General features: G+C 42.0%; 1 protein-coding gene across 2 annotated transcripts in view; it reads left to right on the forward strand.

The window, feature by feature from the left end:
- The window catches only part of LCOR (ligand dependent nuclear receptor corepressor), an 86,418-nt gene that overhangs the window by 54,758 nt on the left and 11,609 nt on the right, over nucleotides 1-20,051 (forward strand). The window contains exons 6-9 of one of the 2 annotated variants that reach the window (XM_050958117.1): nucleotides 2,706-2,838; nucleotides 14,124-14,411; nucleotides 17,784-17,877; nucleotides 19,080-19,795. In XM_050958117.1, the coding sequence (XP_050814074.1) occupies nucleotides 2,706-2,838; nucleotides 14,124-14,411; nucleotides 17,784-17,877; nucleotides 19,080-19,242 (678 nt within the window). In that variant the 3' untranslated portion in view covers nucleotides 19,243-19,795. Of the gene's footprint in view, nucleotides 1-2,705; nucleotides 2,839-14,123; nucleotides 14,412-17,783; nucleotides 17,878-19,079; nucleotides 19,796-20,051 lie in introns of those variants that run through there. The other variant, XM_050958116.1, reaches the window with a different exon arrangement.

Raw genomic sequence — 20,051 nt, forward strand, 5'->3', positions numbered from 1 at the left:
CGTGCCGCCGTGCTTGGGGCCGCGAAATGGCTAGAGCCGGCCCTGACCATATATATTATGTTACTTCAAGTAAAAACTCCCTGGAGATTACATTTGTAATTAAATTTTAAAGGATGCCATTTCAGTGGCACATGTGTATGTCTTCAGTACAAGGACAGTTTAATTATGAATAGTACTGGCTTGTTTGAACTCTCTTCCTTCTAATAAACTACTGCAACTGTATCTTTATCTGGCTTCTTTTAGGAAGTTCTGGGTTACAATTTCCATAACAGTGCTGTAATTATTCTGTACTTCTATCACAGATATGAGATTTCAGTCAGCTTGAATGCTCCCTGTACTGCCTGACTGCTTTACACAGTAGTTCTATTCCTTCAGTTCACATCTTTCCTTTTGACGGTGTTAGGAAGGGAGCTGGGCAGCACAGTGTGGATTCAGTTGGTGCTGTTTTGGTGTAGTTACAGAATTAGAGTTGTGTAATTGAAATTGCAGCCTGGAGGAAACAATTGCAAACACTGTCCAGCTTGACGGTGTTGGTCAGTACCGTCTTCCCTTTTCGAAGCCCTCACTCATCTCCCATCATCATGGTTCCTCACTGTTTATGTCTAGGGGACTAGATAGGACAATGAGTTGATGCACTTCCAGAGATGTAATTTTGAACCCTGATGAGATCAGAAGTAAAAATGGTTTTAGTCGTCTGATCCTAATCCTCTTTTGTCCAATCAGTCACCACATAGGTCAGCATGACCAGCAGAAGGCGCTCAAGGAAAGCTCAGGATTGGGATGACAGTGGGAGGTGCAGGTCAAGATTGAGGTGCCTTAGCAGAGCTATTTAGGGGAAATGCCACCCTTGCTCTTGGCTCTAGTCTGTGCTGAGTGTCTTGCTTTCACAAGCAGTCAGATTCACACACATGTTTTAAAAGGAGAGAAAACAATCTTTCTAACTGAAGTATACTGAAAAGTTTAATGTTTTTGTAGCAGTTGCTTTGGAGGATGGAGTGAGGAGTACGCTACAGAAATTTGAGAATTACATGATGTTCATAGGGGGATAGCAAATGCATTGTATGAGAACATTCAAAAATAAAACAATCTTGTTAAATTGGAAAAATGGCCTGAAATAATGAAATGTACAAATGAGTCATTTGGAAGGAATAAGGAAATACACAAATATAATAATACCTAGCTTGTACATAGCACAGTTCATCAGTAGATCTCAAAGTACTTTACAAAGGAAGTCAGTATCTTATTCCCATTTTACAGAGTGGGAAACTGAAGCACACAGAGATGAAGTGATTTGCCTAAAGTACCCAGCAGGCCAGTGGCAGACCTGGGACTGGAACCCAGGTCTCCAGAGTGCCACACCAGTGCTCTATCCACTAAGCTGCACTGCCTCTCTTGTTTAAAGTGCCTTTGTATATAGTGGGAGATAACTGGGAAAGGTCTGCCAAAATCTGTGGCAGTGGCAGCTTCCCAGAATCCAAAGAGTTGCATCTAATTTTTATAGCACTTCACGCTTTTTTAAATGAATTTGTCATAACACCTTCCTTGCACCAAACAATGTAAAATATAACATGAACAAATATCAACTCAAATTTACAATCTGCAAAACTGACATTTAAAAAGAGCTACCCTGCTGTCTTGTACACGCCACGCACACGGATGTACACAAAAGGGAATACGCCTTTCCAACTCAACCAATCTACTCAGAGACAAAGTAAATAGAGAACATTATTATTTATAGGAGAACCTAGCTAATTCCTACTTTGCTAAACTGAAAACCTGGTATTTGCAAAATCCAGTGGTCTCCACCCATTTTATAGCAAAGATTTAATAGACAGTGTGTGACTATACTACATTACAACTGATATAATTAAGATTTGCCAAATAATTCATAGCAACTGCGCTTTTAAAAATAAATGAACAAATACACGTCTGGACTTTTGACTTTAGGTTTTCTACAGTTTTCTATTTATTTTTTTTAATAACAATTGTAGTGACATGTGCACACCCCCTCTCTCTCTATCGTAATGAAGCTTTTTGTTTTGGAATGTTCTTGAAACCAACCAGTTGCTCTCAGTTGAGCTGTAAGAAGGATTTCAAGAGCTTGCGATTCTTCTGTTCATTCCAGCTTTATGGCAATATTGTGAATCTAGAAGGTTATTCTCCATTTAAAAGTTGGTGTTATGTGTCTTGCAGCAGACAGTGCTCAGTCCGTGCTCAGTTTGCCTGGAAGCTGTGCAAAATGTGGGGGTGGGATGAGAATTATTTTCTGTGTATTGTATCATCTTATATTTCATAGAGAACTAAAAGTCCTCAATGAAGATTAAGAGTTTGAAGCCAATTTCTTGGCCAAATGCAAAGTGAAATATTCAGCCTTTTCTCCTTCCAAGGTATCCTCATTTCTGCTACTGCTGTCATACTGGGAAAAGCACTAGTTACCTGCTAGGTTTATATTTAATATTTTGACCTTTCCAACATTCTGCATTTCATGTTTTTGGTGTTGTTGATGTGACTTAAGATTTAAACCTTAATTATCAAGATGAGTCTATGGAGTAGGCAGTCATGGCATAACTAAAAGTTTTTGTTGAAAAACCTCTTTTTATAATGGTGCTGGTTTAAAGAGTGCTTGATAGCTGTGAGTGATTTATTAATGTGGTGGTTTGGGGGGAGAGTGTACAAACATTTCATTTCATTACTTTTTTTTTCAGGAACATCTACTCAGTCTGGATGAGCCAGCTTCAGAAGCTGGGCAAGAAGCTCTACTCAGACAAGAGCAAGCAAAAATCATTCGGTTTGAGAGGCAAGCAGAAGAGTTCCTCAATGCGGTCTTTTACAGAAAAGGTTGGTCTTAGTGAAAGAATGGCACCTCCGACCTGGCCCTTTGCATGCAGTACCAGTGTCTCAAAGACGGGCTGTACATTCATTCAGTGTTTTCAGTTACTTTACGCCTTTAATGTGTTTCATTTTAGAAAGAGGTAAAGAGAAAACTGTCTTCTCTCTGAAGGGCTGTGAGAGACACCTGTTACAAGCTGTAAAGCCACCCTGGCAGGAGCACTGAGTTGTTTTTGGGTTTTTTGTGTTTTGAGGGAGCTGTGTTCAATATTTGCCCAATGCCAGGGTGAGTGGGGAGTTTGATGGAAAATAAGTGGTCATTAGATCCATTCTAGTGCTGTCTCTGTTCTGCAGTCAGCATTGTTAAAGCAGTGGTTCTCTAACTGTGGTCTGTGGTGACCTTCCCAGGGATCCACAGTATTAAATGCTTTGAGAACCGTGTAGTGATCAGCACAGTAAGAGATGAAGAATCACTGTGGTAAAAGAGGTATTCAGATTATGCTGTTCTCCCTGGAAGGCTGGAAACTCATTTCCACATCCTCTGCCAACCTGGGAAATAGGAGGCCAGAAGGTGCCTCTAAAGATATCTTGAATGTACTTCTCAGCATAACCCATGTGTGCAAATATCTGCCAAATCAATAATTCCACATTGGCTCTGGGTAGCTGACAATACAAGGCCTATGTTTAAAATAACCAAATTAGAAATTACTGTCGCCAGTCAACATCCTACCCTTCTATTAACCATCTGTTTAAGGCGTCTGAAATAGATAACTGTATTTTAGCCCCTCTTTTATGACTGTTACCAAAGATGAATAAATATGAATTGTATATAATGATCTATCGCATAAAATACAGAAGTCTTGTAGGATGATATGAAGGTTGGCTATTGCATTGCTAAAGTCACAGTTGAGATAAAGTTTTAATTCCAAGCTCCTCTTTTCAGTGGCTTTGACTATTTTGTTAAAGGCAAAAATTGCTTTTTGGGTTTAAATTTCTCATGTTCATTCTCAATCCAGAAATAATTTAAAAAAATTAGCCTGGAGGAAACCTATTAACCCCCTTCTGAGTTATACCGGGGTGGAAACAGGTATTTTTTCAAATGCTTTGCACTTAGATAAGTAAGATTGAATTGAAAACTTCAAATGTGGCATGCACATAGGTCTCAGTGAAGAATGAGCACCCTCCTAATTTTGAAAAAATGATTGGCTAATACAATAAAATATTAGCCACTGAAAATAATGTGCTCTGTATGTGCAATACATTTTTTTTTTTTGGTAACAGATTTAAATAGGCAGAGTGTGAATATCCAAATAGACATGTGAAAGTTTCCATTGAGATGTATTTACTGATAGAGGGCTTAGTTCTTCCCTGCATCTGCCCTGTCGTTCTCTGATGCTGAACTGCCAAGTCCTAGTAACATTGCCAGAGGGGCTGCTCTAACTTACACCACTTCCATAGGCTACCATTGGACCTCCGCACTAGTGGAGGAGAGGTGTGGCAGAGCTTTTAGCACCTGGGCTCCCCTATACTGAGGAGAGAGAGAGAGAGAGAGTTCCCCTGTGCAAAGAGAATTTTCCACAGTCAACTTGTAGCTCAAGGAGATTGAAGAATGCAGCTCATTGTCTGTCTTGGCCTTTGTTTAGTGTTTCTTTGTGTTTGGTTTGTTCAACTACATGACAGTAACAGCATGCTTCCCTGTCTGGCAGTGTCCTGGCTTGGCGGGGGCTGCAGCCGGGGCCATGTGCCCCAGCCCCACGGTGTCCCAGGCTTGGTGGGCGCTGCAGCCAGGGCTGAATGCCAGGGGCTGTAGCTGGGGCTGCACACCTTAACCCCGCAGCTTCTGCTGGGGGCTGTAGCAGGGACCATCCATCCCTGCGTGGCAGCGTCCTGGGCTTGGCGGGGGCTGCAGCTGGGCCATGTGCCCTAGCCCCATGGTGTTCTGGGTTTGGCAGGGGCTGCAACAGGGGCTGCTCCCCACCCCGCAGCATCTTGGACTTGGTGGGGTTTGCAGCAGGGGCCATGCATTCCAGCCCCGCGGCTTTTGCCAAGGGCTGCAGCTGAGGCCACACACCCCTGCCTGACAGCTGCACTGGGGGCCATGTGCCCCCCTTGCAGCTTCCCAGGGTCATATGCCCTCCTGCCGTGGCTGAGGCTTAGTGGGGACTGTAGTTGGGATCATGCACCCCTGTCCCACAACTGCGGCCAGTTCTGGAATGGGGGCTGTGTGCCCTTTGTGGCTTCACCCCTGCTGCGGCTACTGGAGCTGGGGCTGTCAGTTCCCCCGCTGCTCCCAAGGGGACTACATTCCTCCCCCTACCTAGCCCTGCCCCCTGCTTATTTTTAGTAAAGTCACGGACATGTCACAGGCGCCGTGAATGTTTGTTTATTGACCGTGATCTGTTCGTGACTTTTACTAAAAATAACCATGTTAAAAACTTAGCCTTACTTGTGGACTATGCTTTAGACCATTTATGTAGTCCACCAGGCTATAGCATTTTTCTTTCTATTTCAGAACATTCTAAGCTTTTGTTAGAGGTGTACTTTTATTGTAAAAAATTATTTAATTTTCTGATTGTTAACCAATGGTACCCAAGAGAAGTGTCTATTTGGCTTCAAGAGACGGTGCAGCTGCATCAGCAAGACTTCTGCTGCTTGCTGTTATGCTCAATGCTATTCTTTGTTAGTGTTGAAATTTGAGAATTGTTTGTAGAATGCTTTGAATATTTAAAGTGCTGTATAATTGCTGAGTATTTTATTTGTATTTATCATTTATATTCAGTAGTTTGTGCTCTTCTTTATTGTGAGTTAATGAGATTATCTTGAGCCAGTCTATCTTGGAAGGCACATGACAGTATCTGTGCCTTTAAAGTCGCAGAGTGCAGTGATGTGTGACTGCAGGTGTATATTCTGTGTCTTCTCTCCTAATCTGGAAACGTTAATTGGTCCAGCTATAAGCTATACCACATGTTGTGGGCACTCTCTATCTGCATGTAATCCACCTCGTGTGAAATTTCCCCAGGCAGTTTTAATGTTTTTGAAGAGTTCTGCATCCTCCCATGTATACCTTGAGGGGATGTGTCAAAACATTGGGTGCCAGTGTCTGGGTCTGAGATCTAGGCTTCAAGTACCTTGCCTCTTTTTATTCTTTTTAGACCTATCTTGCACATTCTTCAACAGGCCTTAATAAAACCTTGAGGAAAAGGAAGATCTCACCTTATGTGAAAAGAGCGTTTATACGTTCTCTGTGTTACAGTGTAAGCCTCATGAATCTATCTTGTCTGTTGCCTGTATATTATGTACCTAAAATCTTAGGTACAACTCAGCCCACGATAAACTCTTGTTGTGCCCTGCCCTTAACAGGAAAACTTCCATGAAGGGCTAGTATAATGTACAGAAATACGTTAAATATTTACATAAATCTTTCAGAAGTTTAAGACTATTATACCAGTATAAGATTGTGAAATGTGATTGTATAGTGAACTAAACTTCACAGGGAGTAAGATGTTGTTGGTATTATTTATTTAGGGTTAGATTGTGGCTTGCTATGTGCATCATAGAATATCAGGGTTGGAAGGGACTTCAGGAGGTCATCTAGTCCAACCCCCTGCTCAAAGCAGGACCAATCCCCAACTAAATCATCCCAGCCAGGGCTTTGTCAAGCCTGACCTTAAAAACCTCTAAAGAAGGAGATTTAAATTATTATTTAAATCACTAGTCAGGAAGACTTGATTTAATCATGGATTTCTACATAAAAGTGCATTCTTGTTTGTTGTTATAACCTTAATACATATTTTTCACAACTCAGAAGTCGATGTAGGTTTCATTTTTAGAAGGTACACACTATACATTTTTAAAGTGATTTATTTTGAAAACTTTTCAGATTAGTTTTACAGCTGTGTCAGAAAATGAATGATTGTTTGGTTATTTCATTTACCAAAGGTAATTGAAGCAGATACTTATGAAGTCATTGGGAGGTAAACTATCTCCAGTTCAACAGGTTAATCATTAATATTTGGAGGATTTTCTTGCCATGTTGTATTAGGAGGAGAACATCACCAGACAGACATTTAAATTGTTTTATTTAACTAAAACAACAACATTATGTATTGTGGATTTTTTTCCTCAACTGCAGCCTTATAATCGGGACCGGCGCTAGGGTTTTGAGCGCCCTAGGTGGATGGCAATTTCGCTGCCCCGCGCGCTGGTCCCGCGGCTCCGGTGGAGCTGCCGCAGTGGTGTCTGCGGGAGGTCCACCGGAGCCGCGCGAGCAGCCGACCGTCCACAGGCACGACTACGGCAGCTCCACGGGAGCTGCCTGCCGCCCCCTCCAGACACCCTGGACTGAAGGCTGCCACAGTGGCGCCCTGACCCGGGGTCAGTGCATCTCCGCGGCAGCCGGCAGCCCGGTGTTTCCCTGGGCTGCGGGCTGCCGCAGAGGCGCCCTGACCCAGGGGACACCATGGACTGCGGGCTGCCACGGCGGCACCCTGACCCAGGGGACACCCTGGGCTGCCGGCTGCTGTTGGCAGCTCAGACTCCCTCTCTTTCCCAGCAGCAGCGGATGCTCAACCATTAAAAAAAAAAATTGGGGGGCACTTTTTGGTGCTCTCAAATCTCGGCGCCCTAGGCAACCGCCTAGTCCGCCTAAATGGTTGCACCGGCCCTGCTTATAATATTTTAATAAAACAAGCATAGGAATTTTTGAATTTAGTTAAACATTCAAGTTTTTTAAAATCAAGTTTGTTTTGTTAAAATTGTTTTTAATTAAAATAGTTAAATGAACTATTAAAAAAAATTTAAATCGATGATTTCAGCCAGGTCAACATGAGAAACTTAAAATATTGGTTTCTGCAGCTAACTCAGTCGTCCTCGCCTTCATTTTCCTGTTTATTCATAATCTGGAAAAGAAAAACAAGCTTTCCTGCTTTTTCAGGTCCCAAACGATTTCTCAGTTTGGAATGAAATTGTCTAAAGGAAGAAAATATTCTTTCTATATCGGCAGAAGAAGCTATTGCTGTTAAAAGTGAGATTATCACTTCAACAGTCTCTGAATCCAAGTGCTTAAATGACTTCCACCAGGTCACTGGTGTGACTTTCTTTAAAACATCATCAGCAAACATAAGTTTCTTGAATGGTTCACCCTTAGCTCTGAAGTTTATTATAGTTGGCATTATGGAGGGGTGGTTACTGGATGTCCATGTCATAGTCAACTCCTCTTCTTCAGAAGTTAAGATTTGACCCTGGTGTGGAGTATTGAGAATATTTTCAAGAAAAGGAGCTGGAGATAGTGCTTGTCCCATTCGTTATTTTAATGCTTGTAATTTAACTCTCTCATTGCATATTTCTCTTTTTAACATCTCACTCAGTTCCTTCCAAATTTCAACAGCATCAGCAATAAAACAGCTATTTCCCTGCATTTTGTTCAAGGCTACAGAAACAGGCTTCAGGGTACTCAGCATGTGTTCAACTTTTCTCTTAAGCCCAATGTTGAGAACTTTGGCTGTGACAGTGCCATCTATTTTTTCACAATTTTGTTCACAAATTGTCATCAGATTAGGCTAGTTCTTGATATAGTGCTCAAAACAGTCCACTACTGAGTTCCATCGCACGCCTTGTGGGAGAGTTAGCTTGGTTCCTCCCACTTTTTTTCAGAGCAGCTGCTGCAAAGTGGTTGTTATAGAAGTATTTTGCAATTTCAACATTAGTCTTTATTTCTGGAACACTGAAGTCTTTGACCAGAAGGTGCATCAGATGAGCACTGCAACCGTATGCTATTAGCTTGGGACTCTCTTCTCAATCATTTCTTCTCATCTTGGATACATTTGTGCACTAGACATTTGATTTTTTTTCACAATTTGTTATAGCTTTTACTGCTACTTCTTGTCAGTATTCTGCTGCATGTGCATTTCCTGATGTATCAGTTGTTTCTGTAAGGAAGACATTGCCTTCTTCTCTTGTCACACAAGCACACACAACAGGATCATTGTGGACACTGCTCCACCCATCAAGACTCAGGTTAACAATTTCACCCTCTAGACCTTTTGCACATTGCTCAATTTCTCTTTCATACACTTTATCCAGCAATTTGCCTGTGACACCTGCTCTGTTGGGTGGACTGTATCCTGGTCTGAATGACTGAGCCATGTTAATGAAGTGTGGGTTCTCAATCATACGGAAAGGAGAATTTGTTGCATAAACAAACCAGGCAATTTTTTCATCAATTGCCTCATTTTGTAATATGCTGGTTCTTATCACAAACTTATGTTGTTTCTGGATGATGGAGATTTTTTTCCTTTTTGCTACGGGTGATATACTGTGGCTATGTGACACATACATGATGTGACTGAAACTCTTATCATTGGCAGATAACTCTGAAACTATAGAAAATGATGGTGATCTTGAAGGTGGATGGTCTTCAGAATTCTGTTTATTGAGGATGGATTCTCATAAACAAAATAAGTCACTGCAGTTATTTATTATTATTACCATACTGCTCATTTAGTATCACTCAATGCATTCCCTGACACTCAGTACTACTTTAAAGGTGAAATTGTAAAAGGAAGATCTGTCTATTTCAGCTGTTTATTTTTTCTCACAACTTTAATCTAAAATGATAGTACCATAGAGTAACAACTATATTTTTTGCTCAAACATGAGAATTCAAGAATAGTCCAGAAGGAAGACGCGCAATCCTTAAGAAAGAAGTATGAAATAAAAAAGTTTATCAACCTGAAGATCCTGCATGTTCAGACATGTTCCTTTCATCATCTTCAAGCAGCTTCCTCCTGGGAAAGAACACTTCTCATGATGTTATTTCATTCGGGCAACCAGGCCTTGCATTTCTTTGTTGCACTGTTTGCAGTTTGCACGCATTACTGTCTTACATAGTAGAGGAACTTCATTAAAATATTCCCAAACTGGGTCTCTTTTATGGCCTTTTGCCATTATAGATTTTCACTTCTAGTGAGAGAACGGTATAGTAGATCTCAAATCAATGAAGGCTACACTCAGAAAGACCTCAAGACTTTTGGAATATGCTGCTCAAACAGTTTCACTTTTGTTTCTACTGCCTGTCCCTCCCTTCTCACATTTATCCCCAGACGACTTCTCCTTGTCCAGATCTATTCCACCCCCCAACGATCTTCTATTCAGTTAACTTTTTGAAACTTTGCACTTTTAGAGAAGGTAAGGGATTGACTCTGTGTACACAAATGTGCAAAGGGACAATAGGTGTGAAGTCTGTTATTTTTCACCTCTATATATTATTTATTTATTTATTTAAAAACATTTTTGCTGTTAACAAGCATGTTACTTCTGGAGACACAAATCCACAGTTTGAGAACTGCAAAATTAAGCATCTCTGATGGTATCTTCTAGACCAGAGGTTCTCAGACTTCTGTACTGGTGACCCCTTTCACACAGCAAGTCTCTGAGTGTGACTCCCCCCCTTATACATTTAAAAACACTTTTTTCATATATTTCACACCATTATAAATGCTGGAGGCAAAGCAAGGTTTGGGGTGGAGGCTGACGGCTTGCAATCTCCCATGAAATAACCTCACGGCCCCTTGAGGGGTCCCGACCCCCAGTTTGAGAACCCATGTTCTAGACTGAGCACTGAGTCCCATTGAGTGGATAGAGAGATTAACCTAAATAATCGATACAGAAGCCCCTGGAACCCCATAAGATTGGGTCCCTAATCCATCAACTATTGGAACTCGTTTGCAAAACTTTTCTTAAACATGACATGAATATATTGTCTCAGACTATACAACTAGAATTTATAATCCCTATTCCGTGATGAGATATCTTTTGCGCTATAATGAGCTATCTTAATTCGAACTATCTTTAGATAGGTTTTTTTCCTCAAAAAGCATTTTATCAAAAAAAATCCGATTTAAATTTGAAAAAAAATCATGTATTTATTTTTTAAATCAATGATTTTTATCCACCCTGGTTCAAGTCCACATTCTGGTATTTTACAGACAAATAAAATGGCAGGTTCTTGCCCCATGAATCTTTTATTGTTAATACAAGAGATGATAAAAAAAGGCAGTGGGAGAGGAAAGCTTGCAACAGTCTATCCATTGAAATATGCAGCACATAATATTACCCCCCTCTCCTTTTTCTCTGGAACCAAAACATTTTAACCTAGGCAGACAGCTAAAACAGATTGCAGCTATTGAGGGGAAATGAGCACTTACTGTTTTATTTTTATTTTTTTCTCCATTTGAAGATTCATTACATTGGCTACAAGTAGCCCTTTTTGAAGTTTTAAAAACTTGTTTTTTCTATTGCACAGGCTTATCTGAATATTACATACGATAATATAATGAAAATCAAGTCTTAAAAGCTTCAGAAATCACCAGGAGTACTTGTTCTGTGGCCAAATTAAACACAAGGGTGTGTCTGCGAGCTGGTGTAGCAGGACTTCTTAGTTGGTCTGATGCAGTAGTTGTGGATCTGTGCCTGTCCACAAAGCATGATTAATCTAAAACAATAATAATATTTTAAAATGTATCAGTATTGAACTAGTCCGCAAACCCCCAGACAGAACTGGGGCTTTGTTGTGATATGCCCTGTACAAACACTAGTGTGTTTTAATATAAATAAATAAAATGTATTCCTGATTTTCCCCATATCACATTCCTTATTAGTTGCTTAGCACCTATTTTAAAAACAGTGTTTAGTTTTTATTCAGCACCTTTCGTATTAGAGGACTTCACTCAGTATTGAACCTCATGCTGCGGTGATGGTAGGAAGGGGTGGAAAGGATTCCTAGAACTTCGCTTGGCTTTTTAGATGAATCCCTTTGGAGTCTGTGGCTCAGAGAAATAGGGCCCCACTCATGGGGATATTTATTGGGTACCACTGTGCTTTTGGGGAAGTTACTCTGTTAGAGGGCTTTCCCTTCACCCTCTCCCCTGGTTCTTGTCATGCAGACAGAAAGCAGAAGACTAGAAGTGTGAAGTGCAAACAATGCATGTTTGGAAACTAACCCCAATAAACAAGCATATTCCAAAGCCCTTCACACCAGTCGGGCTTATCTCTATATGCTGATAGGGTCTGTTCCCCGGTGTCCCCTTCCCGACTGTAACGCCGCAGAGCGTTTACCCACATGCCCCTTCCCGGCTCCGACACCGCAGAGTGTTTACCACACGTCCCTCTCCCCAGCTCCGACGCCACAGAGCGTTTACCCCGTGTCCCCCTTTCCGGCCGTGACGCCGCAGAGCATTTACCCTGCGTCCCCCTCCCCGGCTCCGATGCCACAGAGCTTTTATCCTATGTCCCCCTTCCCGACCGTGACGCCGCAGAGCCTTTATCCCGAGTCCCCCTTCCCGCCCGTGATGCCGCAGAGCGTTTACCCCGCGTCCCCCTGCCCGGCTCCGACGCCACAGAGCGTTTACCCGCATCCCCCTGCCCGGCTCCGACGCCACAGAGCGTTTACCCCGCGTCCCCCTTCCCGGCCGTGACGCCACAGAGCGTTTACTTTGCATCACCCTTCCCGGCCGTGACACCGCAGAACGTTTACCCTCGTCCCCCTTCCCGGCCGTGACGCCGCAGAGTGTTTACCCACGTCCCCCTCCCCGGCTCCGATGCCACAGAGCGTTTACGCCGCGTCCCCCTTCCCGGCCGTGACACCACGGAACCTTTACCCCGAGTCCCCCTTGCCGACTCCTACGCCGCAGAATGCTTACACCGCGTCCCCCTTCCTGGCCGTGACGCCGCAGAGCGTTTACCGCACGTCCCCCTTCCTGGCTCCGACACCACAGAGTGTTTACCCCGCGTTCCCGTGCCCGGCTCCAACGCCGCAGAGCATTTACCCGGCGTCCCCCTGCCCAGCTCCGACGCCGCAGAGCGTTTAACCTGTGTCCCCCTTCCCGGCCGTGATGCCACAGAGCGTTTACCCCGCGTCCCCCTGCCTAGCTCCGACACTGCAGGGCGTTTACCCCGCGTCCCCCTGCCCAGCTCCGACGCCGCAGAGCATTTACCCCGCGTCCCCTTTCCCGGCTCCGACGCCGCAGAGCGTTTACCCTGCTTCCCCCTTCCTGGCCGTGATGCCGCAGAGCGTTTACCCCATGTCCCCCTGCCCGGCTCCGATGCCACAGAGCGTTTACCCCGCGTCTCCGTGCGTGGCCATGACGCTGCAGAACGTTTACCCTGCGTCCCCCTGCCCGGCTCTGACGCCGCAGAGCCTTGCCTGTGTCCCTGTTCCCGTTTTCCCCCCCCCCCCCCAGCAAACATGATTCCAATTTCCCTTCCCCCCACTTCCTGTTTGACCCCAGTTTATATAGTAATATTCTCAGCTGTACCTTAACCAATAATTTTACTGAAATTTAACTAGACAATCCTAATGTAACATAAATCTCTAACCATTTATATCCCACTACCTTAATTAACTTACACCTAGAAAAATTAATTATACAGCAGACAGAAACAATTAGCGAACCAGACAGATTAACAATAGAAAAGTGGGGGCCATAAAGATAAAACATACAGAAATGAGGGTTTCACAACCACTAATAAGTGATTTCTTGCCAGACAAGCTGCTATCAAACTAGGTTTTCTTTAACCATCCTCAGATCTGTTTCTTTATCTGGTGATGATTGGCACTATCAGGACAGGATTGTTTTCTAACAGCCTAACCCCACCTTATTTCAGTGTGAGGGGTTTGGGATGTGAGAATGTGACCATTGGCTTCCCAGTTTATGGCTGCCCCTGCTGCTTAGCCTAAGAACAAGGCCTCAGACTCTCCTAGTGAGAGAAGGCCCAGACACAGGCAGAGTGTGATTTTGATTCCTTGTTTTTATACCCCTGTAACTAGCTAAGTGATAAAAATACACCTAAGTTCTTAAAGTATAGATCTGTACAGGCAGGCCTGAATATCTGTATTCTAACATACTCCAGGTAACCAGGTAAGTTACTCCACTCTTCCACTGTAAACCTGTTCTGTTTTTTGTAACAAACTTCTGTTTAAAATTATTACTGAACATTTTCCTTCATGATTCTTGTTCTCCTTCCACCCCCAAGCCCTCTCAAAGGTCCGTGGGATAAACGTATTGGAAAAAAAAGTTTAGGAAATATTACTTAAATCTTGTAGGAATGTTGTTATATTAAGGATCTATGTTATAAATAGCAACACTTTTTGTTATGTAGGTATCTTAAGAATAAGTTGTGTCTCCTTGAAGGAAGTATTGCATCGTTAAGAAAATCTAGAGAATGAAATGTAATGTTTTGATTTCAAAGTTTTACTTGTAAAATTCTTCCTTTAAAAAAGTCTCTAATGTTTACAGACAGTCCTGGGGTCTCTGACCCCAATATTCCCCTAGTGGCCCGGGAGATCATGCAGCGAATGATCCGACAGTTTGCTGCTGAATATACCTCAAAAAATAGCTCTACTCAGGACTCCAGCCAGCCCAATAGCACAAAGAACCAAAGCCTGCTGAAAGCATCTCTGGTCGCCTCCTCTCCCTCGGCTGCAACTGCTCAGAACCCTGTGCTCAGCAAACTTCTCATGGCTGACCAAGACTCACCTCTGGACCTTACTGTCAGAAAGTCTCAGTCAGAACCTAGTGAACAAGGTATGACTATTACCAAAAGTATCTTGCATTCAGTTCCAATATGCTAGAGGCATTGTTGGCACAAAGCAGGGAAGAATTAGAAGTGTAAACTATTAAATGAAACACAGAATGGCAAAGTTGTAGACCCCATAATGCAGTGCATAATGTAGTGACTGATTGGATGTGATGGGGTGGGAAAAGGAAGTTGCTGAAAAATTGGAGGCTATAAAAATCTATGTGCGTTTAATGCAAGAGGAGGAGAGGAGTTGACAAGGCTCCCAACTGTCTCTAGCAACAAGAGTACTGTTACAAGGAGAGCTATGCTATGAACATGTGTAGTGTGTTTGTTTATGTACCTGCTGATAAGGCAAGATCAGAGAGTTAGGAAGCTTTATGTATAATGTTATCTTATTTTATTTGGTCAGAACAGTAGTCCTGAATTGTGTTTGGCTTGGATTAGAAGCAGTATTTTTTTGAAATGCTAGTTACTGTATGGCACGTTGCTTGGTGAATGCAGGATTTAAAAAATGGAACCCCTGAATTATACAATAGTTTCCTTGTTTATATATTTAGCAGAAGTTTATTTTTGTACATAAAAAATACTTTGCAGAGTACAGACTGAATATCATCTATAGTGCAGTGCTGCAGAGCTTGTGCTAAATGGATAACCTTGCTTTCTGTCAAACTGCTTTTAAAGAACAAATTCTCCGAACAGCATTGTAGTATCTGAACATTTTGTCTCTTCATTCCTGAAACAGTATTGAATAGAGGGGATCATTGTGTCCAATGCAGAGGAGCTTTTAAGAGGACTGATATGATTCACAGTAACCCTTTGAATTTCGTGAGAATGTGTTAATGAAAGATGTCTGAAATGATCGCATGAAAAATAGAGTGGGTCTGGGTACCCCATATTGGGAAAGGTTATTTTGAAAATCACTGTCTTTAAATACACCTGCTATCAAGGATTCATGTTTAAAGCCTTTAGCTATTTTTATGTACAATTAATTTTGGGTACTGCAGACGTCTTTCTAATATTCATTGGGAGAGAGACATTTATGGAGGTTTTGGTAAGAAGGTTAAAACAAAACACATCCTGGAAACAGTGTCGTGAACAAATACCATTAATGTCACTTACTGTAAATGATAATGTCACTTCTTAAGTTAAACATGGCAGCAAAGAGCTGCTGTAACGAAGATTGTGGTAGTGTCAGTACATTGTAACTCAGCCAACAGAAGTTTGCTCTGGGCTAAATTTGGTATAAAAATCTTAATCACGTGGATGGATCTTCTTGCAAAATTATAGAGAAATGAGTTCAACTATTCAGGTCATTACAAGGTCTGTTTTTCCTCCTAGTGCCTCTCCTAAAAGACTGTTACAGAGGGTTTTTGTCTTAGCCCTTTTAATTACAGAAATGTGTGCTGAAAAACAAAAGTATTTATTGATAGGTTGTTCAGAAAATGGATGAATTGTTTTTGTTGTTTTTATCTGCCAAGATATAGAAAAACTTCAAGTGAATTTATAAATGTTCATAATGCTTTTACTGGGTGCATGCGTGTTGTCATTCCATAATTATTTGCAGTTACGTGATTAATCCGTACAAGTATGTATTATAGTTTACATTGCTACATGACAGATAATGAATGTGGCAAAAAACCCTGTTGTAATGATGTATTTAACAGACTCTTGGAGCAGTTCCAGTGGTGCCATTTTGGTATATCTTTGTTTTGAAGGAGTGTAGGGGGAAATTAGATTATTCATTGCTATCCTCCTGTGGCTATTGAAGGGGAACACTCTGAAGGATCCCCCTCACTCTCAAAGGCTCTTCATGTCGTGGTGACCGTCCTGACAGAGGGGGGTTGGATGTGGCTTCCTTTGAAGCAGTCATGCTCCATGACTACTCTTAAAACATGACAGTGGTGTAGCTGCAATGTTGTAGCACTTCAGTGTAGACACTAATTACACCAATGGGAGGGTTCTCCTGTCATTGCTGGGAAGCCACTTCCCCAAGAGGTGGTAGCTAATAATTCTTCCATCGACCTAGCACTGCCTACACCAGGGGATAGATCAGTATAGCTACATCTCTCTTGGGGGGTGGGAGGGGATTTTTCACACCCCTGAGAAACGCAGTTATGCCAATGTAAATTCCCAGCGTAGACCAGTCTGTAGTATATTTGCTTGAGGAGGGAATGCTGTTTCACTATATTAGTGTACTTCTATAAACACATTGTGTCTGGGTATTGCTGCATTTAAAACTAGAAGCCTGTTTACTTAAATTTGGATTATGCTACATTTCCAAGCAGAGTGTATAGAACAGTGTGCTGAAAGAGGGGAGTTTGGCAAATAAAACAAAATACATATATGTCGCATGGGCAGTTTGAGACAACCTGAGAACTCCCCTGCATTTTAATATGTTTCATCATGAACATAAGAATTGATGGTACTTATTCAAGCTAGACATAGCATGGGCAAGTAGCTGTGGTAACTCTCCTCTTTACCTTGCCCATAAACCCCATTTTTCAGAGTTACCAGTAATCTCAGGCATCTGGGCTTGTCTCACAAAAAGTTGTTTTTATTACAAATGGCCATAGTCTCCCATTGTTTCCAATGGGATTGAGGTCAGGCTTTCCTTCGCAAAGATGGCTTCCCCATTCTCTGTGGTCTGGGAACTGGTCAGGAAACTTGTTAATGTTAGGAAATGCGTATGTGAAGTGGGGAAACAGAGAGGGAGATTGAGGTGGGAGGGACAAGAGATTATGGAGGGAGGCATGGGAGTGGAAAGGAAGAAGAATGTGATCGTAGCAGGAGACTGTTCTGGGGCATGGAGCATGTGGAGGGAGAGGTTGACAGCTTCCCCACTGGGACACTTCATCATGGAGTAGGAGAGAAAGGTAAAGTTGCATTCGTAGCAGTGGAACAGGGAGCTTGCATTTCTGGGTGTTCATTTGAGATTGAATTATCACATGCAAATTCCCCATGGGCCTGGAAATCCAGAGTCAGACCAAAAAGCAAAGAATTTTTTAACTTTTATTTTGAAGCCGATATCATGATTTTTTGGGAGTCTTATTCTTGATTTTGGAACCTTTTGTGTTTGGTGATGCTGCAGTATGCATCTGACTTTTAACATTATCTGGTGCTCTAGTCCTTTTCCTCTCCTAGCAAAGAGAAGTCAATTCTGCCAGACTCTGCCAGTCTGTGTAGTGACTGCGATGAGGACTAAAAGGAAGCCATCATGTGTAAACAAATTGGGAAGTGACTGCAATCCTCCAGTGATGAAAAGCCAGTGTGTTAAGCCACTGGACCATCTAGTTCCCCAACATGTTTCTTTTACCTAAGAGAAATCACAGTTTGCTGCTGTTTCTTTTCCTCCTCAAGTGATTCTTATGTCTCTGCAGACGGAGTGCTTGATCTGTCCACTAAGAAAAGTCCTTGTGCCGGCAGCACCTCTCTGAGCCATTCTCCAGCCAGCTCCAGTACTGCAGGGAATGGGTAAGGGAAAACAACGTACTACCATTGTTTAAAATAATTGATTTTATTTGATTTAGCATAAATTTATACCAGTTGCCTCCTGGTAACTGCTACCGATTAATTTTGGTTTTAACCTTTTGGAGTAACGAGTATTTTATTATGGGCCTTGTGCAAAAAAAAAACCTTCTTCCCACCTGCCAAATAAAAGCTTGATTGTTAACCAGGACAGGTTTAAAAAAAATTTAATTTTATAATTCAGTACTGCTGGTTCTTTGGGCCAATTTAATATCTGACAAAAGATTTCCTCTCACCTTCCTGTTGGGTTCAGTGGCTAGCAGTGTGAGTGTAGATGCAAACTCACTCTCCCCTGAAGCTATGAAGAATCTGCATTTTTGCAGTCTAATTTAGGGATTGGAGCTTTTAACACAACAACCTTCAAAGGGTTTTTTTTTGCGGGAGTGGGGGTTGGATAGTGAATGAAACTGAACTTTATTAGACAAGACTTACTACATTGTTCTTTTTTTTTGGTACTTTCTTCTAGCACAAATTGCTGTCACAGCACTAAAATGTTTAGCAGTTTAGAAGACATAAATTGTGGGTCATTAGTTATTGTCGATACATCTTATGGAGAGGTAACTTGTAACTGCCTTATAGTATGAGAGAGACGAGCTGGATGAGGCAATATCTTTTGTTGGACAAACTTCTGTTGGTGAAAGAGACTTGCTTTTGAATGACACACAACTTTTCTTCAGGTCTAGGAAAGGTCCTCCGAGGAGTGGCAGCTAAATACAAAATGGAAGGGATTGTTTAGCACAAGTAGTTAACACACATTCTAAGAGGCCATTCAAGGTGAAGTGGCCTGTTAACACCTCTGCTGTCATAGGACAAAAAAAGTGGGGTTAGTGGGTCACAGTGTCTTTATTAAAACCATGATTTTTGGTGTCTAAAAAAGTTATGAATTTAAGCTCCCAAGCTCATCTTTTGAAGGTGTAGTTTAGGTTTCCTCTGAGGACGAGGACTGAGAGGTGAGTTATGGAGAGATGGTTTTGTGAAAAGTGTTTGCCCACACGTGATGGGGTGTTTCTGTTTTTATCATTTTTCTGTGTAATTTCATTGGAGAGCATTGTAATTGTCTGGTTTCATGCACATAGTTGTTGTTGGGGGTATTGATCATAAAAGCAGTGGAGGTATGTCTGCAAGTGTTTCATCTGTTGTTCTGGCAGGGTCTGGTGCTGCTGTGGAGTTGGTGTCTCCTGGTCTGTGAGGAGCTTGCTTCTGATGATGATCGTTCCTTTGGTGAGGTTGGGGGCATTGCTTGAAGGCCAGAAGAGGGGATTTGGGAAAGATTTCTCTCAGGGAGTGGTCCCCATGAAGTGTGGGTTTTAATTGTTTAATGGGATACTTCACCTTAAATGGTCTCTTAGAATATGTTAACGACTTATGCTAAACAATCTGTTCTGTCTTGTATTTAGCTATGACACTCTGAGTACCTTTCTCAGACCTGAAGAAGAGCTGTGCGTAGCTCAAAAGCTTGTCTCTTTCCCCAGCAGAAGTTTGTCAATAAAAGCTATGACCTCACCCACCTGGTCTCTCTGATATCCTGAGACCAAACAGGGCTACAACGCTGCTAGCATTAGCGCAGTTTACATGAGGACACACAGAAAGTCAGTTTAAACAGCACTCTTGCAGAAATTAGTTCTAGATACCAGAAAATATTCTATCAGCAAATCTAGTTTTAAACTCCAGATTTTTCATGATTATGTCTGTATATGTCTAGTGACCCTGTATGCTCAGATAGGAACCAGGCACTTGCACTAGGTGGTAGGCTGCGAGTCAAAGCGGGGATTCAGAGTGTTAACAATGGGATTTTGCCTCGAGAACTTGCCATGAGCAGGGAACACTTACATAGTGGAATATAAAAACAAATATTTTAGCCAGTTTGCCTAAAGAATACTTAATTGTTGGATTTAGCTTTATGAAAGTTGCTGGATTTTTAATTACTAAAAAAAACTAGTACTGGCAGCCATCGTCGTGACTAACCTCCTAAACTGTGTCATTCGATGAAGGTTGCGTTTATAGTGTTTCCTCTTAAAGACTTAATACTAGGTATTAAAAGGAATAATCTCAAGTACTTGTTTGTATAGTTCCCCATTTACCATGTTAGTAGTTTTAAACTTTTTTCTAACTCTAAAAGA

The sequence above is a fragment of the Gopherus flavomarginatus genome, chromosome 6, assembly GCF_025201925.1.
Source record: "Gopherus flavomarginatus isolate rGopFla2 chromosome 6, rGopFla2.mat.asm, whole genome shotgun sequence".
In the NCBI taxonomy this organism is placed as follows: Eukaryota; Metazoa; Chordata; order Testudines; family Testudinidae; genus Gopherus; species Gopherus flavomarginatus.